Source organism: Perognathus longimembris, chromosome 14 (assembly GCF_023159225.1).
Source record: "Perognathus longimembris pacificus isolate PPM17 chromosome 14, ASM2315922v1, whole genome shotgun sequence".
NCBI classification, from domain to species: domain Eukaryota; kingdom Metazoa; phylum Chordata; class Mammalia; order Rodentia; family Heteromyidae; genus Perognathus; species Perognathus longimembris.
The window spans coordinates 46,428,304-46,454,737 of NC_063174.1; the positions used below are offsets into that span (position 1 = coordinate 46,428,304).

At 36.3% G+C, this 26,434-nt stretch overlaps 1 protein-coding gene across 1 annotated transcript in view; it reads right to left on the reverse strand.

Moving 5' to 3' along the window:
- Cep128 (centrosomal protein 128) overlaps positions 1–26,434 on the reverse strand; it is a 273,808-nt gene that overhangs the window by 244,185 nt on the left and 3,189 nt on the right. The window contains exons 3-9 of the mRNA XM_048362214.1: positions 19,027–19,170; positions 14,698–14,871; positions 14,001–14,087; positions 5,160–5,286; positions 4,048–4,160; positions 1,269–1,360; positions 52–121 (exon numbers count right to left, since the gene is read on the reverse strand). Coding sequence (XP_048218171.1) covers positions 52–121; positions 1,269–1,360; positions 4,048–4,160; positions 5,160–5,286; positions 14,001–14,087; positions 14,698–14,856 — 648 coding nt within the window. The 5' untranslated portion in view covers positions 14,857–14,871; positions 19,027–19,170. The remainder of the gene's footprint in view (positions 1–51; positions 122–1,268; positions 1,361–4,047; positions 4,161–5,159; positions 5,287–14,000; positions 14,088–14,697; positions 14,872–19,026; positions 19,171–26,434) is intronic.

The window sequence follows — 26,434 nt, forward strand, 5'->3', positions numbered from 1 at the left end:
TTTGCGCCCATCTACATGTGAAATGAAACTTTATAAGCAGTACGCCCTCACCACATCTTGTTTCTGTTCACTAAGTTTTTCAGTCAATTCTTCCAATGCCCTTTTTGTTTCGGCATCTGACCTAAGACCAAGAAAGAAACAGATTTGAAGTTGAATATTTAAGAAAACACCCAAACTTAATGAACTTTGTAAGTCTATAATAAAGCCTATAATAATTACATATACTATATGCTAATCATATTTATAACTTGTAACATAATTGCTATTAAATTATAGTCTACTGCATTAATTCTCAAACACCTAGAGAATTTGTTACAACACAGCGTGCTAGAGCTCATCCAAGATGTATTTGAATCAGTAAATCTGGAATACGGCATAAGAAGTGTCACTTCTAGAAACTCCTAAGTGATGCTGATGCTGAGGACTTGTGAACTCTTTCTGTTCGTTGTTCTTTCCTTTTTACCTTCATTTCCAACTCTTCACATTCTCAACTGACTCCTGATTTTGAAGTACTTAGCTCACTAACTTCTCTCTAGTACTGAATGTCTTGCTGTTGTAAGTTGTATTGGTCACCTGTGTAATTTTACATAATATATATGAACTCTTCCATAGTAGTCACAGTGATGCTTTGGGACTTGCAGTCTATCCTGTTCACATTTCAGTTAGATAATTTGTCAGTATCTTTTAGGCTTATTTATCATGGCCTTTGAAATTTCCTTCCACCCTTGATTGAAATGCTCATTCTCCTTGACTATGTTCTACCCAGAGACACTTATGTGTCCACTATAATTTAGAGTGCAAACACTTTGTGGGTCAAAACTATATGGCTGTCTTTCTGGGGTTACATCCACTTAATTCCTAGACTACTTTTACTATTTCTTACAATCAATATCTTAACTACAGTCTTATTTTATTTATGTCTATGTCCTCAGATAATATCCTCAGAATTGAGTTTACTTAAGAAAGTGCATCTGGATCTACGTGGTGAATCTCTAGAGAGTTGTGTCTATTTTTGTCTTTCCTGACTTTTGTGGTTTCATGCTCTCTTGTATTTCCCACATTATCACCAGCTGATTTTCCTCAAACCAGATTCCCCTCACATAAAAAAAAAAACAAACCTCCCAAATATGGGGACTTCTTGGCATTCTACTCTATCCTTGGTGTTCTATAGTTTTGCTCTTTATATTACAATTACAAAAATTAAAATTTATTCCCCTTGTAATTCATGCCCCTCACAAAACCTAGATAAAAACATATTTTAGTTTTACCGGCTTCTCCGGGATATCTCCCTGTTGAAATCCTCGCCAAGGCGAAGCTGTTCATTACTGAGGTCTCGGAGGGACTGGTGAAAAGTATGAAGCTAGCAAAAGCAAACACAGCATTTAGGATTCTGCTGAATTCTTCCACCAACAAGCACTAAAAGTAAAAATCTTGTTCTTCACAAAAATTCTGTATTTTTTTTAATAATGAAAAAGATAAATACCTATGTTCAAATAGTAGAGCACTAGACTTGAACAAAAAAAGCTAAGGGATAGCATTCAGCCCTGAGTTCAAGCCCCAGTACTGGTATAAAAAATAAAATAAGGGCTGGGAATATGGCTTAGTGGTAGAGTGCTCACCTTGCATGTATGAAGCCCTGGGTTCGATTCCTCGGCACCACATAAAGAGGAAAAAGCCAGAAGAGGTGCCGTGGCTCAAGTGGTAGACTGCTAGCCTTGAGCAAAAAGAAGCCAGGGACAGTGCACAGGCCCTGAGTCCAAGCCCCAGGACTGGCAAAAAAAAAAAAAACACAACAAAGCAAACAAAAAGTCAAAAAAAAATAAAGGACAATAAAGAAAGAGTAGAGATGATACAGTGGATGAATAACAGGTGCCCACTGAGCTTTGGTGTCATGATTCCATGAGCTTCCAAATCTGCTACTAGAATCATCTTGACACTTTCTTCTTTCTTCTTACTCATTCCTACCTTCCTCACAAGGCCATTGAATCCTCAGGACCTATCAATTTAATTCACCAAGTAGCTTTTAAATCTATACCCTTCTCTCCAACTCATTTATGCTAATCTAAATAACCATCAGCTCACACCTGCCAAACAACAAGATCTTTCTAACTAGTTTGTCCATATTGGCTCCATTTTCCACACTAGATCAATAATGATCTTTTCATAATATTCTGTTGGCCCCTTATGAGGCGCTGCATTATCCCAGCCCTTCTATACTCCTTCAGCTATACAGCCTTCTCTAAGTTGCTCAGAAGTGTTATTTTCCTTTCTGCCAATACAATGACTCAGTCTGTTTTGAGATCTCAGCTTCATGAGCTTTTGTTCAGAAAACCTCTGATTAAGGCACAGTCCCATGTCCCTGCATTTCTTTTTATCATAGCATGCATCTCAGCCCAGCACTTTATGTATATTAATGTGCTTTGATTGTTATCAAATTCCTCATCCAGATAATAAAAATAAAAATGATAAAATAAAAAAGGAAAGCTTCTACTCATCTCTGTCTCTAAATGTAAACAATGTTCCAATGACAAAGGCACTGAATAAACAGAAAAAATAAATATTGTTACTGCTCTCTGCTCTAAGTTTATTCATATAATCCATGCTAGCAATCTGCATCTATCAAAATATGAGTCAAAGGAAAGTTTCTACAAGGCTTTTCTAGTACATTTAATTCTGTTTTATCTTTACGTTATGGTTTAGTTTCCTAAAACTAACTTTGAGAATCCAATCCTAAAACTAACAAAATGAAGATTCCAAAGTCAGAAATTTCCTCTAATGTCTAGTAAATTTAGCTCCCTAACACACAAAAGAAAAGAAAGTTGGCTATGAAGATAACTTGCAAGAAATGGGAAAAAATGCAGTCATGGAACTAATAATACCAAAAATCTTCAGTAAACACTGAAGGATAAAATTTCTTACATAGTTCCATAGTGATTCAATAATCACAGAAACACTAAATAGTGGAAAAATCAATAGGTCAACCACACAATGACAAACCTATTCTCACTTGTTCAAACTTAGCAAAATAGAAAGTAGTTGATTTACAGGTCTTTTGAAAACAATGAGCAGCCTGAACAGGAAAAGAAACAAATATGCACAACTAAACTGAACATGTAATTTGCATAATATAATCTCTAATAAATTCAAAATAATGAGGGAGGTGGTAACAATGTTCAATAAGAAACGTAACCCCTCTTGACAATAAAATTAAATTCAAAAAAACAAATTCAAGGGCTGGGAATATGGCCTAGTGGTAAAGTGCTTGCCTCATGTACATGAAGGAAGCCCTGGGTTTGATTCCTCAGCACCACATATATAGAAAACCCGGAAGTGGCGCTGGGGCTCAAGTGGTAGTAGAGTGCTAGCTAGCCTTGAGCAAAAACAAGCCAGGGACCTTAGTTCCCTGAGTTCAAGCTCCAGGAATGGCAAAAAAACAAGATAAGCAAAAAAAAAATTCAAAATAAATGTATGAAGCCAAGCACCTGTGGTTCACACCTGTAAACTAGCTACTCAAGCAACTAAGATCTGAAGGATGACAGGCTCAAAGCCAGCCCAGACAAAAAGACTCCCTCTTCAAAATAACCAGCAAAAAAGCAAGGCTGAAGGCACAGCTTAAGTGGTAGAGCACCAGTCAAACAAGTAAGCAGAGGAAGCATAAGGCTGTGAGTCCAAAAATAAAAACAAGAAGCAAAGAACAAAAATAAATAAATAAAAACAGCTGGGAGCTAGTGGCTCACACCTGTAATCCTAGCTACTCAGAAGGCTAAGATCTAAGGATCATAGCCTAAAGCTAGTCTAAGGAAAAAAATTCTAGAGACTCTTTCTCCCATTATTCAGCAAAAAGCCAGAAGTGGAAGTATGGCTCAAGTGGCAGAGCTCAAGTCCCGAACAAAAATAAAACAAGAATAAAAAAGAGCAGTACAAAATTATGCTAAGTTCATAATGGTCAAATAACCAAATTATTAGTTAAAATATAATCATATAGTTCAAATACTATTCAATTACTATGGAAATGTAAGAAAACACCACATACAAATTACACAATACCTGGGTCACATCATCAGTCTCGTGAAAGCGGACACTTGTTCTGGACTTACTTCGCTTGGCCCCCTGTGGATCATAATCCTTAAGAGGTGAGGTAGGTGGAAAACGGTGGCTCTCTGCATTTGAAAGAAAAGGAAGGGGATTAAAACAATACATGAGAAGGAATAATCTAAAAATGTACTTTGTACTTGCACACCAGTGAGTACACACAATATGCCTTTAACCTAGGCTATTTCCCAAGCACCTTGCCATACCTATAAAATTCTACAGAATTAGCTATAATTTAGCCCTTCAAGAAGACAAAACAAACAGATCTAAACTGGAAAAAAAAGTATGCCAAAGTTCTTTTTTATACTTCCAAAAAAGCAGTATATTTTATCTTACATAAAAGAAAACTGCTAAGCTTAAAAAAAAGTTTATGAATTCATAATTTTATGCTAATGAAAGAATTTTGCAAATAACAATACAATCCAAAGTCTGAAAACTGAAAAACCAGTAAGAATCAACAGAACAAATAGTGTCCAATTTTTAATTCAAACATGAATCTTAGCGTAATCAAGATTAATTACAGGAAAGCTGTGTTTCCTTTTACTCTAGCCACTGAAATCTAGCTTACACCAAAACTAAATATCTTCCTGTTCCTAACAAATGTCATAGGATACTTCATAGTCAAATACTTGAAAAATTATTATAGTAAGACAAAATTACTAGTCCAGAAAGCATACCATACAGTAAACATTATTTTTATGTTTGGGATTTTTTTATTTTTCTTATTATCTTTAGTTACACAAAGCATTTCAATTCAACATGCCCATTTATAAGTACAATACATTGACCATGTTAGATTCTTTGAGAACAGACAAATTAATTCACACTGTGCTGGGTAAGAATACAAGTACTATATGGGTCTGAAAAAAAAAAAAACTAGTAGAATTAAAGATTCTTTAATAAGTTTCAAAATGCACAGTATACCATCCCTGAAAAGTGCATATTCTAAAGCCTACTGTGGGTGACATTATGTATGCGCTTCATTTCTGTAAAGGTGAAATGTTTACAATATGAACTTTAGAAAGTATTTTGAAAACAAGAGTTTCCAGAAGATTTGAAGAGTTTACCTGTCACAGTGCCACCATCGAGGTCACTTGTACTCAGACTCGTAACAGAAACACTTCTCCCTCCTGAGTTTCTCTGTAAGCGTTGACTCCGCAGTTGGTTTATTGATTTTTCCAAGGTTTCTCTTAACTAAAGAATATAGTGAAGCGGGGGTTATCCTTTTTTAATAACTTCGAAACACAAGTAGACTACTGATGTTTTTTAAATTATTTCTGAAATATCTAGCTTCCATCAGAAAGTTAGTATCAGAGGAATTTTTGAACCCTAGTTAGGAAATACAAAACTAGTAAATAAACTTTAATAAGCCCAGCTAAATTTGGTTTGAAATGGCATCTGTCACCAGCTATCTCATCTTTCCACTGCCAGAATGTAGAAAATGTCGAACTGATGAACCCATCCATTTGGGGAAACAAAAGAAGGTTGACACATTAAAGGAGATTTAAAAATATTACAAAACAAGGGGCTGGGAATGTGGCTTAGCAGTAGAGTGCTTGCCTAGCATGCACAAAGCCCTGCGTTCAATTCCTCAGCACCACATAAACAGAAAAAGCCAGAAGTGGGCGCTGTGGCTTGAGGTAGAGTGCTAGCCTTAAGCAAAAAGAAGCCAGGGACAGTGCCCAGGCCCTGAGTTCAAGCCCCAGGACTTGCAAAATAAGTAAATACACACACACACACACACACACACACACACACACACACACACACACACATCCAGAGAAATGAAATACCAGTCCAAATTCTAAAATAAATTACATGGGTTGGAAAAGTAATTATTTGAGAAACAAGGTTTAAAATATACAAAATCTGTAGACTAATTTTAAAACTCTAAAAAGATGGACTATAAGCCATTGAGTGTAATGTACAAAACCCAAAAACTGAAATATAAATAGTAAATGAGTGAAATAAGACAGACTTTCAATTACTCCTACAAGTCTCATGGGGGAAAAAAAGCCTTCAGAATCTCAAAGAATTAAACTTTGTAGCATAATTAGTAACAACACAAAAGAGACTACACAAAGGATAATTACAAAACCAGGAAAAAAAAAACTGATAAATCCTTAAATGCAAGGTTTAATCAGCCTCCTCATCCACAAATGAAGCATTAAAAATATTAACTGCAATGGGTTAAAAAGCTTCAAAAATGCATATGAGTTAAAATGATATTCAAATAGAGGAAAGTCCTACTAGAGGATGCTAAGGAACCAACTTACTATTTTGGAGACCAGTAAATAAATGAAAGGTGTTTTGTAACTTTAGACGTGTGACTTATCATTAAAACAGAAATACATTTTTATATTCTCAGAGCCATGTGGTTATCTCTTAGAAAAAAAATGATTGGAAACAAAATGTAGGTCAATATTAGTGAGTTAGAAAAAACAAAGGTACATAAATCTCAAAGAACTAAACTAGTTATCAACTTAAAGGAAATGATCTAGGCAAGAATGACTAATCCAGGGGCTGGGGATATGGCCTAGTGGCAAGAGAGCTTGCCTCGTATACATGAGGCCCTGGGTTCGATTCCCCAGCACCACATATACAGAAAACGGCCAGAAGTGGCGCTGTGGCTCAAGTGGCAGAGTGCTAGCCTTGAGCAAAAGGAAGCCAGGGACAGTGCTCAGGCCCTGAGTCCAAGGCCCAGGACTGGCCAAAAAAAAAAAAAAAAAAAAAAAAAAAGAATGACTATTCCAAATAGATGTGATCAAGGATATGCATCATCAAAAAAGGAAGCCTAGCAATGCTCTCCTCAGTTGTACTACTTTTCTCTTCTGCTTCTGTCCATGCCTTTCACAGTCCATCAAATAATTCTAACTTTATCCTATGTTTCATTTTGACAATGCAATAAGACAATGTATGCAAAAACAATTAGAACGCCAGGGGCAGATCAGGTTATGCAATGAATGGTAGTTTTATCATGATTAAAAGGCAATGATTATAAAAGCAAAAGGATAAATGGGACAAGGAAATCAGATGCTTCAATCTGGAAAAGCTATTTATAAGCATCTGCTATTCCAAAATTAATGACTTCACTAAATTCCTCTGATGCATTATCTACAGAGCCTTGAGTAGGGCAGAGCCAGTTTCCCCCATCAACTGCCATGTGGGGACACAGGCCCCTTACCATTCCTCCATAGTATAGTTCAAATCCCATCTCCAGCTCTATCACTTTTCATTTCTTGGTACACTTTCATCTTTGTTTGGCCAATTCTCTGTCTTGAATATTTATTTTTGGAAAATAACAATTGGGTTAATCATTGAGAGGTAAAGAGTAAAACTGTATGTTCTACTGTTCATGACTAATCACCAAAAGACTCAAAGAAGTCATCTATTTTCCACATAGTAATTTGTGGACTGAAGAGAGATTACCTACATTTCTGTGTGGTTACATTTAGCTAATAATATACTGTGCTAAGTGAAATTTGAATTTCATTGTTGGAGAGCTGTTACTTACCTATAACTTAGTAATGACACTCATGCACAAAGATACCATTCATACAGGAAAGCCTGTGTATGGTCTTCAGATCCTTACTCAGCTGCATCATGTACTCAGTAAAGTTTTTACAGCCTCACTGAATGCAAAAGTATGCTAACTCTACCTTGCCCAGGCTTGAATTCGGTTCTGTGTTAGTTATTCCTCAAACTTTACTGAGGTATAACTGACAAATACCTGGTTTGCTCTTTCAAAGTAAAAGAAGGATAAATATATACTTTCCAAAAAATAAAAACTTTAATAAAGATTTTTTAAAGTATATTATATGTATGTGTGTGTGTGTGTGTGTGTGTATGTATATATGTACTTTCCAATGCTCCCAACCCTACAAAGGTTCAGTAAAAAATTTAAAATGCTGCAATTTAAAGCAGGCTTCCATTTGGGAAATCATTTAGAGGTTCCATTTAGTTTTTCAAACATGTTTTACTGCAAATTGTCCTTTATTTTCATACTAAGAAAATATATTCCCTAAAATTACATACATTGTAGAGAGACATGAAAATTTGGTCATGGCTAGATAACTGTATTCCCTCAGATGCAGAAATGAGCATAAATATTTGGTCTAACTGTTCTGACTTTTCACCTGACACTGAACTCATGATAATGGAAGCAGTTTAAAAGTGAGTTGTTGATCTGTAAAGTTGGTATAAAAAAGCTAAGTCTGCACACTTTCAAATGTCAGGGCCCAAAATCCCAGACAAAACTGGAGGTAGAAGGGAGGTCACTTAAGAATTTTGTCTAGGATAATAATGCCACTCCTAGGTATTTTGATTATTAAATTCTTGGTTTTCCCTTGCTGCCTGTTTCTACAGACTGTCAAGATAGATTTGGCAACAGATTGCAAAATAAGATTCATTTTACCTTGATTTCAGGAAGACAACTTTGTTAACAGCTATCATTTCCTGTTAAAATGAAAAGGACAAGAAGGAAAACGCTAAGAAAAACAAACAAGAGTATAAGCGGGCTGGGGATATGGCCTAGTGGCAAGAGTGCCTGCCTCGGATACACGAGGCCCTAGGTTCGATTCCCCAGCACCACATATACAGAAAAACCGCCAGAAGCGGTGCTGTGGCTCAAGCGGCAGAGTGCTAGCCTTGAGCGAGAAGAAGCCAGGGACAGTGCTCAGGCCCTGAGTCCAAGGCCCAGGACTGGCAAAAAAAAAAAAAAAAAACAAGAGTATAAGCGTATGGTTTGCGTACCTCTCTTGTCTCATCAGATGCTGAAATGTATTCTTAAATAGTTGCCATTTCAGTTTTTATTTATCAAACACTTGCTCCAATTAGTACAACCTCTCTCTGTATACTGGTCTAAAGAAAGATAAGCCTACAGAAATATTCCTGAAATTGAGAAATTCCTTTCAAAATACAGTGTTTCTTTTACCTTTGCTTTATGAGGAAAGCCTTCATGTCATAGCTCTATCACATATATTCTAATGTAATTTGAAAGAATTTTTTCCAATTTCTACATGTTTTTAAGTGTTAATAAATGAACACTCATAGCAAGTAGAAGAAGCCTTGTGTTTTACAAATAACATAGTATATATACTCACAAACACAAAAGGGAAAGCATTATGACCTACGCTAATTTAGCATATAGTTTGAAGTCAAGATAATTATACACACTTTTCCCTTATGAATGTTGCAACACATTGATGGAAATCAGCACATAAGGAAATTACAAATAACTGCACAGCAAGGGTGAAAAACCATATGAGCACTTGAATAAATGCTAGTTATAATCACCCATGTATGATAACAATTCATTTTTCAAATGATGAAAACTGAAAGTATATTAATTTCTTTAAATTCTCTGAAATGAGAGGCTAAATCAAGATTCAGTTTCAATTCTAATCCAAATACTACATTCTTCTCACTAGCCTCAATGCAAAAGTTATATAAAAATTATTTTCCTGTCCAGTAATTTCATGAGAAACAGAAATAAAATTTTCATCAGGAGAATGTAAGTATTTAATTTGAAAAATCTTAAATATGTTGACAAAATAATCTTTTTTTTTTTTTTTTTTTTTTTTTGCCAGTCCTGGGGTTTGGACTCAAAGCCTGAGCACTATCCCAGGCTTCTTTTTGCTCAAGGCTAGCACTCTGCCACTTGAGCCACAGCACCACTTCTGGCCATTTTCTGTATATGTGGTGCTGGGAAATCGAACCCAGGGCTTTGTGTATAGGAGGCAAGCACTCTTGCCACTAGGCCATATTCCCAGCCCCGACAAAATAATCTTAACAAAACTTGCTTAGTTAAAATTTTTTACCTGCGGATTCTTACTACCCAATATTTAGGGGGTAGAAAGATCACAAAGATGTCTTACCTTCAGACAATTAATGACTTAATGAAGCTCAATTAGAGAGGCAGATACCACCAACTTGGAGATATGCTAAGTGGCTAATATTTGGCTTTTAACAATCAACAACCTATCACTGAGTATTCTTGACAACAGAAATCCATTAAAGAAAAGGAAAAACCTGGACCTTATTACTTAACATTCAACATTCTTACAAAGTTAACACACCAGATGGCAAGATCCTATGACTCCCAATGAGAAATTTTAATCAGAGTACTTAATTAGGAAAAAAAAAACCTATTAGTACAAATCTCTAAACTCTAATTTAATAACCAATCTTTATCTTAAAACTGAACTTAATGAGTCCAGAGAGCTCCATTTTTCTTTTAAATCCAGTATTAACTCTTTTATATAAACTTTCACAGAGAGCAATCACCCCTTCTGGTGATATCTTACGTTGAATATTCTGTCTCAGGGCATTCTATTTTTATAGCATTAACAGAGCATACCCCTTTCTCTCATGAATAGAGACACATAGCACTAGAAGTATAGTAACCCTAAGCAAAAAAAAAACACAGCTCTGTGAATCTTCTAACACTGAAAAGCATAATTTGATCCAAAATCTTCAAAAGTTTTAAAATAAATTTTAAAAATTGTTTTTTAATATATTTTTAAATAGTATTTTTAAAAAGAAATGGTCACAGGTTTCTATACATATCCTCTTTAACCAAATGTTCTCAGACTGCCCAAGGAAGTCACAGCATGACAAATAATACCAGATGACGCTCCTTGAAGGTCATGAAGTTCAAAACCAAAGACCTTCACTGAGACTAGCCAACTAACTATGGTTCACTGGCTGGAAACTGTACAAGAAAGGTTAGTGAAAAATCAATGGTTGTTAAGTGAAGATGAGAAGAAAAATCAATGCCAGCATCGGCAGCTCACAAAGTGGGCCTCATTGTTCAAGTGGTGACTGGATCTGCTGCCAAGGACAACACCTCAATGCCAACCCTTGCTCAGCACCAGACATCTTCCTATTTCTATATTTGTCCCATCTAACTCCTAGATATTGTACAGTTCTAGTCCCAGTGCCTGGAATAACAGCAGTCTTCTGTTGTGGAATGCATTATAGATGACTTCCAAGGTATAGTTTCTCAATGTGTAATCTATACAACTCTTCAAACTGAATCCAAAGTCCCAATTTCTGAGCTATAAATTCACAACATCATGAAAACATCATGCTCATCAAAGTCCATGAATCATAGGTGTTAAGATTCTGAAAAATGACCCTACCCTAAGTCAGGTACAGTACCTCAATCCCTAAGCTCTGTCACTTTAATAGACCAAAAGCCCCAGTTTTCTTATCTTGAAAATAAGATTAATAATACCACTTACGTCAAACTAAACAAATTTACATAGAAAAAGTGTCCGGTTACATCAAACTTATAGAGAAATTAGAAACTGAAAACTACTCCTCCATGAAAAAACAGACCTCACCACAATAGCCAAGAGCCAAAGTATGAAGTCAGTGCCCATCAGTGAACACATAAAGAAAATGTAGTATATACATAATGGAATACTAGTCCGCCATAAAGAGAATAAAATGAAATCCTGTTGCTTAAAGGAAAACGGATGGAACTAGAGATCATCACATTAAGATAAACCAAAGTCAAAAGATAAATACCATATGTTCTCTTCCATATGCAGGATTCAAACTAAAAAAGAGCACACACACACACACAGAGTCACTTCTAAAATGACCAGGATGAAATTTATTACTACACTGAATGAGTTTAATATAAAGCAATGAATGAGTTACTCATATGCTAGAAAGAAAAATCATTGACAATCAGCTGTTTTACCAGAACAAGAATCTGAGGAAATTACAGAGGAAAAACTAGACTAGATGAGGGAGTAGCCTGGAGCAAAAATGAAAACTCTTGATCTCCTGTGTGATCTTTTACATTACTAGCTTTGCAGTCTACGTACTAACAGGTCAGAAATAAAAATCTATTGACTCTACTTCCCATGAATAAAACTACTCTCTCCAGAGAAATAAGCATTATTCATGTCTAAGTCTACCACAAACAATACTGGTACAAACACAAGCACATGCACATGCACGCACGCACACACACACACACACACACATACACACACACTCTTAGAGCCACAGTAGAACATATTTTTTGTTTTAAGTGTTTATATGTACACAAGTTTCCCTAATACAATTTTCACTCCCAATTGCCCAATTCAATGGAAATTTAATACAAATAAGTAAGGGTCTAATATTCAACCTGACAATGTAGGATTTCTCCTTACTACTAGTTTATAATATTTTCTATTTTTCAAAAATACAAAGTAAAGAATCATTAGTACAGCAATTAACCTAACACAGTTCACCAATTACCCCAATATAATAAACTCTATAGCTCCATCCTTCAATCACCAAAAATCCTAATGGCTGGTGCAAGTTTTTCTGTTTGTTTTCTAAATGAAGGTACAATCTTTATCACAGAAAATGTTTCTTTATGCTCAAGCAATTCGTTTCCAATTACAACTATGCCTTTACTCTGCAATAGGAAAACTAGTAAACAATTTTAACTAAGAGTTACAAGACAATTCACTACAGCACAGATACATATAAAACAAACATTGTATAAATGTAATATTATTCTTCTCATTACAGCGTATACTAATCATTGCATGCATAAAGAAATAAATGTAATTAGTTTTCCAAGGCTTTACAGAGGAAGTAAATTGCAAAGGAGGGAAAAACAAAGTATTACCAAACATTAATTTTTAAAAAAATTCACTTTATTTCAAAATTCTAGAGTGTCCTTCTTGCATCTCTGTGTGAGCTAAATCTAAATGGCAATTTTTGAAAGGGTAATTTTGAAATACCAAGCAAACCTCTAAGCACACATATTCTTTAATCTAGCAGTTCTATTTCCAGGAATTCTACAAGATTACATACAAATATGTATATTTGAAAGGTCACTGGATATTGTTCATAATAAATGAAAATTTTGGATATGTCCTTATTATGAATTATATAACTCCTTAAAAGTAGGTAGAGTTGCACAATGTTATATGAACTGTGATATAAAACAAATGAAAAAAAAGTTGCTGATTTTAATACACTTTTGTACATACATAGAAAGTGTTTAGAAAGTTTTTTTATTAATTAAATTTTGTTGACAAGGTGTTGTGCAAAAGGGGTACAGTTACATACTAGGGCAGTGAGTACATATCTTGTGATATCTTACACCTTCGTTTAGAAAGTTATTTTTAAAAGTCAAAATGTTGGAGAAAGTTGGGGGGGTGGGGGGTGGGAAATGAGGGAGGTGGTAACAAGTTGGATAAGAAATGTACTCACTGCTTTACATATGAAACTGTAACCCCTCTGTACTTCACTTTGACAATAAAGAAGAAAAAAAAAGTCAAAATGTTATCTCTTTAGAGTGGAACTGAGAGGGGGTTGAGAATTTTATTTTGTTAAAACAATGAGCATCTGTCTCTTCAAAATAAACCATCCTTAAAATTTGTATCCTTCTATCAGTAGTCCAAGATTAGCAAATCTTAGTTTTATTTATGTCCTGAATACTTCCCTATTAGCTAAAGCTTTCAATCAGCAGAATCTAATCAAAGTAAGCTAGTTGGAAATCTGACCAGTTAAACCATATATATATATTTCTTTTTTTCTGGTCTTAGGGCTTGAACTCAGGAGGCCCTGTCCCTGATTCTCTTCGTGCTCAAGGCCAGCAATCTACCACTTGAGCCACAGCACCACTTCCGGCTTTTTCTGAGTAGTTTTTTGGTGATGAGTCTCACAGACTTCCCTGCTATGAACCAGGCTATGAACCACAATCCTCAGATCTCAGCCTCCTGAGTAGCTAGGATCTAAACTATATTTAAACTCTAAGACAGTAAAGCATGTTTCTTAAGTTATAGCTATGTACATTGTTATCTCTTTTCTCTTACATCTCTACTCCCCAAAGACTGCATTCTCCCGAAAAAATTCAGTAAACAAAAATAAAATATATTTAAGCATCTCACATGTTCAACAATACCAGCCTGTCCATTACTATATTCCCGATATCGCCCAAGCATCTGGTCCACTTGTCGAAGGTTCCGACTAGTATCCTTGAGAGAAAAAATACTGTTATTGTTCTGAACAATACTGATCCTAGTCAATCGCAGTAGTACCTCAACTAGCAAGCCAACAGTCTGATAAAGGCATAATCTATAAGGCATCAGTGAACTTCAAAAATACAAAATAAAGCTTAATATCATTGTGAGACAAACTCAAATCCATCTGGGTGCCAGTGGCTCATACCTGTAATCCTAGCTACTCAGGAGGCTGAGAGCTGAGGATCATGGTTCGAAGCCAGAGCAGGCAGACTCTTACCTCCAATTAACCACTCAAAAACTAGAAGTGGTATGGCCCAAAGTGGTAGAGCCCTAGCCTTGAACAAATGGAGTTCAGGGACAGGGCCCAGGTCCTGAGTTCAAGTCCCAGACCAACAAATATAATAATAATAACCTAAAACCCATCTTTTATATAAAATCCAAAACATATAATTTAAATTTTTATTTAAGGTTCTGAGGTATAGCATGCTCATGTGGCAGAAAAAAATCTAGATGATGTTTTGCCATTTTGAGACATTAGCTTTGCAACTTATACACGCTGAAGCTATTACTCAGCTCAACCTGCTTAAAATCTACTAATGGCACGCTCCACTATAAAACAAACCTGTAAAGTACTTGTGATAGTGTTGACCTTCTCAGTGACATCTACTGCAGCATGACTTCCGGTTTCCCTTGGAATGGACCTGGCTGCCCATCGATTCACACGGTCACGGTCACGGTCACGATAGCGGAAGCGGTCTGAATCACTGGTTGATTCTGCCATTGATACATGCAAATCCTTAAAAACAGATCGAAGTCAGATCAATCAACCATTAACTATATTTTTTTAATTTTAAGTCCTATTAAAGTCTTTTGGAATACTGCATTTTCCACAAGAAAATACAAGAGTCATTTGCCAATATACTTCTCCTTTGTTGTGTTTTCTCTGATTTACGAGAACAATTCTTCAGGTATGATTTTAGTTGTGGGTACAACAGTGCTTCAAATTTTTAAGGAACTTTAATATATAGTGTCTCAATTCTACCAATAAATCTATAAGACAGATGAGAAAAAAATGGAGACAATTGTTATATCACAGTTGTAACTACTTTCAACATCCCATGTGTATCTGTAGCTTCTATTATTGATGATGTTCTTGTATCACCTTCCTGTGGTTGTATCTACACTATCTCTGTAATCTTATCTGAGTATATTGGAAACCGTGTATACTGGTATTCGAAGTAGGAAATTGAAAGGGAATACCAAAATTGAGAGACACGGTAAAAAAAGAGAAACAACTACAAAAGCAATACTTGCAAAAGTGTTTGGTGTAAGTGAACTGAACACCTCAGGGGGGAAAAGGTAAGGGGGAGGGGAGAGGGGGGTATGAGGGACAAGGTAACAAACAGTACAAGAAATGTATCCAATGCCTAACATATGAAACTGTAACCTCTCTGTACATCAGTTTGATAATAAAAATTTGAAAAAAAAAGATATTCTCAAAAGACCCTCAACTATCTGAATATTAGTCTGATGTCACTCTATTAAGCTATAAAAATATGTTTTTTTTAATTTTTGGTTTGTGTGTTTTGTTTTGTTTTGTTGTGTGTGTGTGTGTGTGTGTGTGTGTGTGTGTGTGTGCATGTGCACTGAGACTTAAAACTCCGGCCACTTGATCCACACCTCCACTTCTGAGTCCCTGCTGATTAATTAAAGATAAGAGCCTCACGGACTTTTCTGCAGAGGCTGTCTACAATCGACCATCCTAAGATCTCAGCTTCCTGAGTAGCTAGGATTACAGGCAAGAGCCATCAGTGCCTGGCTAAAAATGCATGTAAAATACCTCACATCAACAGCACATCCTACAATAAAAAGAATCCTATTCACTGTACAGTGAATACTCTTACAACTTCAATTATAGCAGAATTATATGATGTAAAAGAGGTCCAAATATTACAGCAGCAATTTGATTTTAGATCCCACAAAAAAGCAAGAGCCAAAGTAATTTCAGCAATGGAAAAATCCTCTAAACATGCTTTTCTTCAATCTTTCCCTCAAATATCTATTTAAAAGATACAAAAGTTATTTCATACAAGAAAAGTTCAAGTTTCAGAAATCCTGTAAATTAGAGAAACCAAACTAATTGAGAGTAAAAGTTTATCAAGTATTCCAATCATTTCATTTATTGTTTCATGGAAATTAACTCATGACTAAAATCTCTCTAAAAATTTATCTGACCATATTCCCCCATTCCCTCTCCCACCCCTGGGGGCTTATTTTGTACAGTTGGATGAAATTTTTCTATAATGACCGAAGAGTCTTTGTTTTCTAAGACTTTTTTATTCTCATTGCATCTTAGAAGTATATGTCCACATGTCTAAAGAGAAGACAAAGGGAATATGCTAAATGTGTACTCATCCTAAAACACTTAATGACCACAATCATGTTTATAATATAGTAGATGAAGTAAAACTGAATATATAAACAATCAAACATCCTCACTATGAAGGTAGATTTTACAAAATGAAATATTCAGTCCTTGCCACACCAAAAAAGAAAGAAATCAGTGGATATCCAGCTTCTTCAACTAGCTGAGACAGAATTAGAGGATATCTTGTTCAACAGTCCTGTTTCTTCACTGCCTTGAGCACTGTCTGCTCTGTTCTTGACTCTTTCTGTATGCAAGGAAAAGAATAGTGCCTGTGATGGAGCTCACTCACACCAGAAAACATGAGCAAAAATGACAGCATAAGTAACTGTTTGACTTTACTTTCCCAGCTTCATGGTTATTTAAATCTGAAAGAAAATTAACCCCAAAAGAGGTCATAAATGAAATTTGTCTTTCAAAGTTAAGAAGTCATTTCTGACTGAGCAATGAGGGCTCACACTTGTAATCCTTTGCTACTCAGGAGTTTGAGATCTGATGATGCTGGTTCAAAGACAGCCCAGGCAAGACAGTCCATGAATTTCTTATCTTCAAGTAACCATCAAAAAGCTAGAAGTGAAAATGTTACTCAAATGACAGTACACTAGCCTTGAGCAAAAAAGCTAAGGGACAGCAACCAGGCCCTGAGTTCAAGCCTCAGTTCAAGCCTCAGTAACAAAGGAGGGGGAAAAGTGACTTCTGTATCTCATGAATCTCTGCCACATGACCTTTTACTCTTACAAGCTATATTCAAGTACTTTACATAATTATGTACTAGTAAACGCAGGAAGATCAACCATTTTCTAAGTGCCTTCTATTATTCAAGTATTACATGGGATACTTGTTATATGCAATCCAATTTAATTCTCATGAATTCTATGAAGAGAACATTATTAGGGAAGGAGATTTATGTCCAAAGTAGTGTACTTTCTTAGTATTGGCAAGGCCTTATATTCAATGCCCAGCATTGCAAAAATAAATGAAATGAATACTCTTCACTCCTCATTTATGGAGGATGTGGCTAAGAAGTGTTAAGTAACATATCCAACTCCACATAGTAATAATAAACAGAAGACTCAGGATTAAGCCAGCCTTCTTTACCTTCAATACTATTTCCTTTCACTGTATTATTGGTGCCTGTCACCCACTGGATAAGCTATCTTAACAGTTACAAGAACTTCAAAAGCCACAGCCCACATATGTCTATGGTTTCTCCAAGCCTTATTTCATGTCCTAACAAAAATATCAAGGGGGGCTAGGAATATGGCCTAGTAGTAGAGTGCTTGCCTCGTGTACATGAAGCCCTGGGTTTGATTCCTCAGCACCACAAATACAGAAAAAGCCAGAGGTGGCACTGTGGCTCAAGAGGTAGAGTGCTAGCCTTGAGCAAAAAGAAGCCAGGGACAGTACTCGGGCCCTGAGTTCAGGCCCCAGGACTGGCAATATTAGTCAGCAACAAGCTACCTGAACGAGGAGCCAGGCAAAAAAAAAAAAAAACTAAAGTTATAATTCTGTAAAATAAATTGAAGAGTGGCTGGGAATGTGGCCTAGTGGTAAAGTGCTTGCCTAGCATGCATGAAGCCCCAGGTTCGATTCTTAGCACCACATATACAGAAAAAGCCAGAAGTGGCGCTGTGGCTCAAGTGATAAAGTGCTAGCCTTGAGCAAAAAACAAGCCAGGAACAGTGCTCAGGCCCTGAGTTCAAGCCTCAGCACTGGCAAAAAAAAAAAAAACTGAAGATAAGAAATCATTAGGCAGAATGAAACAGTAATATTGAGGAATACAATCTGTTTACTATAGTGGTTGTTAGTGAGAATAAGAAAAAAAATAACTCTTTGAAGCAAATAAACGTTTCTAAAAGTACTAGAATACATTTCAATGGATACAAATAGTCTTCTTATGAGATGAGTTTCAATTTGGATCTCAAAACAGTTAAAAGTTCAATTGCTACTGTTCTTTTTAATAATTTGGAAACTGGATTCAAATACATACTAGTACAGATATAACAACAAAGGGCTGAAAGCAAGTGGTACATCATGAGCTAAGCAAGAAACATAAACAAGAGTGCTGCCCTAAGTTCAAAATCCCAGTATCAACAACAAAAACTTTAGCCAGGCACCAGTGCCTATAAACCTAGCTACTCAGGAAACTGAGAGCCAAAGAATTGATGTCTGAAGGCAGACCAGGAAAAAAAGTTCCTAAGACTCCATCACCAAAGTAACCAGCAAAAACAAGGCTGCAAGCATAGCTCTAGTGGTAGAAAGCCAGCAGATTGAACACAAGGACCTGAGTTCAAACCCCAGTATGGGGAAAAAAAGTGTGTGTGTGTGTGTGTGTGTGTGTGTGTGTACTTACCACCAAGAACTAATTAACATTAATGATAAATGTTACCATTCTGACATGTTGCTAGTTTTTAGAGCTAATTTTTAACATTAAACAGAAAGTCTTAATAGAATTACATAGAATACGATTAACTAAATATCTCTATTTGTCACCTAATCACAAGGGGAAAAAAATTCCTCACTTACCCCAAGTAGAATTACATACTTTTAATGAGACAGAATCATACTTCTCAGCATGAATTTCACTGGTATAAACATGCAAAGTCTTCCGTTATTAATTTCAATTACTTTGAGCAATAAGAGATGTTCAAACTGCATCTGATGTAACTCCTGCAAAGATATCAAGATATAAGGTGTGACATATCTGAGAAATTTACGTGCACTTTTATTTATGTAAAACATAAGATTTTAATTACATAACATTTTATTTAGCATAATATATAAATATTAAACTAAGAATTAGTTGGGGCTGGGGATATGGCCTAGTGGCAAGAGTGCCTGCCTCGGATACACGAGGCCCTAGGTTCGATTCCCCAGCACCACATATACAGAAAACGGCCAGAAGCGGCGCTGTGGCTCAAGCGGCAGAGTGCTAGCCTTGAGCGGGAAGAAGCCAGGGACAGTGCTCAGGCCCTGAGTCCAAGGCCCAGGACTGGCCAAAAAAAAAAAAAAAAAAAAAAGAATTAGTGAATGTAATTATAATTTTAAAATAGGCATAGATTGATTACATTGGTGATTTTTTAAAAACTGGCACTTTCTTCAACTACTACTGTCAATAAAATGATTAAACATGACTCCCATAGCTAACTTGAGTGGGCTTAACTCTAAGTGCCACAACACAGAAAGCAGCCATGATGGCAGATATAGATCCCCACCAGTGCATTATCGGCCAACAACATCTTTCCACAAATATGGAGTTGATGGAAAGAGGGGAACAGGGGACAGAATGGCCACTGAAGTTGGCAGAGGCTCACACCACACAATCAAATCCTAGCATCCAGTCATAGACCATGAAAATATTTCCTGAAAGCCCTGTAATATGACGAATTCAAAAAGAAAAGCCAGGCAGGTGCTGGTGGCTCAGGCATGTGATCCTAAGCTATTCCGAAGGCTGAGATCTGAGGATCATAGTTCAAAAGCCAGCCCAAGCATGAAAGTCTTATCGCCAATTAACCACCAAAAGCCAGAAATGGCACTGTGGCTCAAAACAGCAGAGTGCTAGCCTTGAGCAAAAGAGCTCAGGGGCAGAGCCCAGGCCCAAAGTTCAAGCCCGATGTCTGACAAAAAAGAAAAGAAAAGTCAACTGTCAATTAGGTAATCTATATTAACAATGTATTATAATTTTAAAACATGATTTTACAAAGTGTGGTCAGGGGGCTGGGAATATGGGTTAGCAGTAGAGTGCTTGCCTTGCATGCATGAAGCCTTGGGTTTGATTCCTCAGCACCACATAAACAGAAAAAGCCAAACTGTAACCTCTCTGTACATCAGTTTGATAATAAAATTTTGAAAAAAAAAAAAAAGAAATGTATCCAATGCCTAACGTATGAAACTGTAACCTCTCTGTACATCAGTTTGATAATAAAAATTTAAAAAAAGAAATGAAAACTTAAATAAATAAATAAAAATAAACAGAAAAAGCCAGAAGTAGCACTGTGGCTCAAGTGGTAGCTATAGACAGTGCTCAGACGCTGAGTCCAAGCCCCAGGACTAGAAAAAAAAAAAAAAAGTAGTGTGGTCTATACTAAGATCACTGGTATCAAAAAACATCTTCCCCCAGTGAAACAGTACTTAATAGACTATGTTGACAAAAGTATTCTGAGCAGGGGTCACATAAGAAAACAAGTAGTACAACCACAAAAAAACTAATAATCAAAGGTGTATACTAAACATGGCTTTGTGGACTACCGTTTTCCTTCAAATAACAATGCCTTATAGATTGCCAGGCTGCAGGGGAAAGAAAGAGCACTCCTCTACTTTTCTAATGAGAAGATTAAGTTGACACAACTTGCTGGTATCTGCAAGAACAGCTGGATGTCAGCAAAAACAGTTCTGAGCTAAAGGTAAAGCTACAGAGGTAAAGCACTTGCCTAGCATGTGTGATCCCCAGCAAGCAAAAGAAAAATTAAAAAAAAAAAAAACTAAAGGCAATTTTTACCTTTGATCTTACGTAGTATGGTATTCATACTGCCAAATAATTCTCTTACAAAGTCAACTGAATACATACAAACATTTGCATGTGAAAAATGCTTACTGAAAAGCTATACTGGAGGAAAAATTTTAAACAGTTTACATGTCAAAGCCAGGTGCCTATGGTTCATGTCTGTAATTCTAGCTGCTCAGGAGACTGAGATCTGAGGACCAAGGTTTGAAGCCAGCTGGCCAAGAAAAATCATGAAACTCATCTCCAGTGAACCATCAAAAATGCTGAGAGCAGAGCTGTGGCTCTGGGGTAGAGCATCAACCTTGAGCAAAAAAGCTAAGAGACTAAAGTCAGGCCTGAGTTCAAACCCCAGTATTGGCACCAAAAAAAAAAAAAAATTCAAAAGACAAGAGGATAGTTAAAATATTCAATTAACATATAATAGAACAGTATTTGAACATTACATAAACTCCACTTTGTAATAAACAGTCTATATTATCTGAATGTGTGTATAAACTACCTTTAGGTAAATGGAGAGTCCCAAGAAATGGAAGGGATGTAAATGTTCATTTACCATCCAGAGCTTAATGCTAATTTGTATTTTTTTTAACCATTCCTATCATTCATGAATTTTCAACCATGACTTTACATTAATATAATGACCTTCAAAAATAGGCTGACAGTAGATTAACAGGCTGCCACCCTGAAGAAGGTATTATAAGTTCCTTATTAGCAGCTCCATTTTCCTTGGTACTTTTTTTCCTATCCCTCTTTGGCAATCTCTTGACCTTAGTTCCTAATTCTCTGACATCTATCTAGGTAGGGTCATGTCTATAGCTCTTGGCAATTGATGAGCTCAAGAAATAGTCACAATATTGGTCTCTCCCATTTCATTCTGAAGAGCATTTGAACAGTTTGTAATCTATAAGAATTTTTTTTCAGATCAGGTGTTATTCTCTTAGTTGTTTTGCTGAAGAACAGCCACTAGACTTTAAAACTAACTCACTTAAAGAAACAATCTAAATGCTGGCACAAATTTAAAAATTAAAGTACTATTTGAAAATGTACTGATATCACCTATGCAATCAAATTCTGCTTTGGAAATCAAATTGGGAATGGTTCATGAGCGATATGCCATCAGTAGTACAATTTGAAACCCAACAACAAATTTTAAAGACAAGTAGGAAAACACCTTTCTGTGCTCAAGGAAGCGTTCATTATTATTTTATAATCTTTCAAAAAAAAAACAATTGAATGCGAAATCCATTCTAGCATTAGAAATTTCAAGATGACATAATGGATGACAGCAATGCAAGAACTGCTCTAGTCCAAGAATGAATGTGCCCTTGAATACCACTTTAAAGAAACTGAACTACCCAAATCTAATTAAAGGTAAGCAAGGTACTTCTTTCATTAGAGAAAAAGCACTAATTCCTCTTCTAAAGCTTACTACAAAATCACTGTGTATGTGTGTGTGCATGTGTATGTGACAGAGAGAGAGAGAGAATCGGCGTCTATCTATATGTGAGAGAGAGAGATTGGTTCGTATGTGTGCCAGTCTTGAGGCTTTAATTCAAGGCACTGTCCCTGAGGTTTTCTTGCTCAGGCTATTGCACTACCACTTGAGCCACAGATCCACTTCTGGCTTCGTGCTGGTTAGTTGGAGTTAAGTGTTTCACTGACTTTCCTGCCAGAGCTAACTTCAAACCACAATCCTCACCTCTCAGCCTTCTGAGAAGCCAGAACCTCAGGCATAAGCAAGCCACCAGTGCCCAGCCACAACAAAATTTCTAATGGATGAGAAAATATTTTTTTCTGTTTGCTTTTCAGACCTGAGTCTCTAGAGATAACTAAGTAAAATTAGTGACCCTGTGTGAAAGATTGTAAAATTTCATGGGAAGCTCTGGGTTTCAAGAGCAGATGGTACAATTCTTAGAATAGTTTATTTAGCTGCTCCCAATACATCAATACTTTTAACATATAAATACTACTGTTTCTGCCTTAATGAGCTCTATAAAGAAGATATACCACAGCTAGAACAAACAATGAACCTTTATCAGCCAGTCCACAATGGTTTCATTGTGGATCTAGTCATCCAAACAAATATCCACATGAAAACTTGTGCACTGAAACCAACAGATTTACTCTAAACCACATTCAAACCAGTGTGACTTTAAAAATTTGAGTCCACTACTTATATATTTGACCTAGACAGCCATCAGAGAGACATGTCTTCATTACCGTGGTACACATTTGTATGTATGAGGGCTGTAATTTATTGATCCTCCTATCTCTTTCCCTCAGAGTCAATTTAAAACAATTAGGATCTGCAAGCTGTTCCATGAAAGATAAGCACCCAGAATCAAGAATGATATTTCACAAACACTGACTAGTGCTTGTGAAGTAAATGATTGCTTCTCTAACCTCCTGAGCTGTTCCTATCCAAGGCAACTGTCCTCAGAGAAGATGTTCAAGGTAATGATGCTTACGTTTAGTAGGAAAAAGAGTAACACAGCTTAGCTTAATCATGATCCAAGTTTAAAATGCATTTCTCATAGATTCAATAGCTGTAAGATTTGACCTTCATCTACCTGTCAAGTGACACAGACAAGAAGCCAAAAAAGAAAAAAAAATCACCACATGTAATTATTATCAGTTTCACTTATCTTCTTTATATGAGTGCTCCTCTGTAATTTCATCTCCACAAACCCTTGTGCTAGATTCCCATAAGACCAAAACCAACTGTCCATTCCATTACCAGTTGTCTGTTTTCTGAATAAGGTGTACCACAAGAAATGGGCACAAAGGGGTACTTAAAACAGCCCCATGTACCATTTACTGAACTGGTTCTATTAGAAATCAATGATAAACATAAATAAGTCAGAGTTCTTGATGGGAGATGGGAGCATTCCTGAATGTGCTGCCCTCCCACACCACGTCCTTCTCAGAGCTCAGCTTCCTGGCCAGCTTTGCTCAGGAGGATTTTAACTGACATGGCACAAAGAGAGGTCTGAAATGTGCCTTGCTCTTTCAAACTTTCTATGTGTCGTGTGTTCAAGCTAACATGAGACTTCATGGCTTACATGGATGCCTCTGTCTCTTCCAAGGCTTATATGAGCAGTCCAGTCAGCTGACCACAAACAAGTCAAGGCATGATAATCAGACAGCTTAGCTGATCTATTAGAGAAGCATTAAACATATTGCTGTATGCCCCAAGGTTTTATTATAGAACAAAGGCTAATTGAAAGACTTAGATACAGATTCAGAAACTGAAAGGTTAATCATACTGATAAACCATTGGTTTTGATTTAAAACATAGCTCGTTGCTAAAATTTACTCTCAACTCTCTTTGAGAAAACATGACTAAAGGAATATTTGTGGTTATAGAATTACACAGATGGATATGATACCTACAAACAATACACATGTTTTGGAAATTGGTAAGGTAGGTATTTGTTTTGTGAAAGGCATGCTTGAGGTAGAGAAGATCCTTATTAGTTTCATACACTTTATGCTTCTTAAAGGACTTTTATTATCCTTTGAGGTGGCTAAAAACTTTATCTCTAAGGAGGCCTTCTCCATTCCATTCTCAGATGCAAAAGAATTACACAAATTCCAAACGGACTTCAAAATCACCAAAATGCATTTTCTGTCCTTCCTCTTATTTCTCATGATTCCTTCTTCTCTTCCTCTCTCCAGAAATGCACTGAAGGCCAAAAACTCCTAATGTACATGTTAACTTTAAAGGGTTCATATAATGTGAAATCATCATACATTAATGTTAATACATTATTGTTACTGTTAAATAGGTAAAACTTATACCTTTCTACTGCTCTACTATTTAAAGATGTTTGAAAAGAACCATTATGAAGAACAGTTACAACCTCTTTCAGAAAGAAACCTGTTCCGACATCATCTGAAACCATATAAAAAGCGTTAAGCTTGGTCCCAGTATGGCAATGCCAAGAGGTGGTAGAACCTTTAAGAGGTGGGCCAGGAAGAGGTGATGAGTTCACTACCATCATAGCCTGAGATTATGGAGTAGGCTGCATCTGGTGGGACAAGACTAGTCATCCAAGAAGGATTTGTAATAAAATCAATCAGCTCCTTAGCTCGTTCTCTATTTTTAGCTCAATCTTCCTCTCTCACCATATGACTTCCTCCTTTCATCTTTCCCACCCTATGCTATCTGCCATGTTGTGATACAGCTGGGGCGGTAAGGAGGGGGGGGGCCTTATTAGACAATGGCATAATGCTGTTAGTAGTCATCAAAATCAAAGACACTTCTTTCCTTTATAAATCATTCAATCTGGTATTCTGTTATGGACACACAAGCCAATCAGAGCATGGCTCTTAGCATGTAGGTAGAGCTTGGTATCTGCTCTAACACTGAGTCATACCCCTAACCCTCAGAAAATTTTTAATGAGTTTACACTAATTTATTATTCTTTTTTTTTCTTATTTATTGTCAAAGTGATGTAAAGAGAGGTTACAGTTTCATACATTAGGCATTGGATACATTTCTTGTACTGTTTGTTACCTCCTCCCTCATTCCCCCCCCCTCCCCCTATCCCTTTTCCCCCCATGAGTTGTTCAGTTGGTTTTCACCAAACAGTTTTGCAAGTATTGCTTTTGTAGTCATTTGTCTTTTTATCCTATGTCTCTCAATTTTGGTATTCCCTTTCACTTTCCTAGTTTTAATAACAGTATATACAGTTTCCAGTGTACTCAGATAAGATACAGTGATAGTGCGGGTACAAGCACAGGAAGGGATACAAGAGGATCATCAATAATAGAAGTTACAGTTTCACATGGCATGTTGAAAGTAATTACAACAGTGATATAACAGTCGTTTCCATAACATGGAGTACATTTCACTTAGCATTATCTTATGCATTCATAGGGGCATAGGTATTAGGTTCTTGTGATCCTCTGCTGTGACTAGCCTAAACCTGTGCTAATTATTCCCTATGAGGGAGACCATAGTTTACATTAATTTATTATTCTGCTTCATCCAGAAATGAATTTCAAAGTACAAAGCTTTAAAAATAGCAAGGACCAACTAAGTAACTGTTAAATAAAGAAAATTTTCAGCACATGGCCAAAAGGTAATTACGAAAGTTTTCAAACAATACAAATGGCCTCACAAAGTAATATTAATATATTTAATAATGCCTTACAAGGCAACATTGCAACATCATTGTAATGTTGTAAAACTTAATAATTGAAGCAAATCTCAGAGGTTTGCTCAGGTGTGCTACTACAAAGCTCTGAACTCTAGATCACCTAAGCTCTTTATCATCTAGGTCCATTCTCTGGATTGTTTAAATCCCCTTGCTGCTCATCTGCAAATCCTTGTTGTTTCTTTTCCCATTTAAAAGGCTGCCCTGTCTTTAAAGTGATATTCAAGAGCACTGTCATTCTTGGACTTCAGCAGTTCTTGCTATTCTG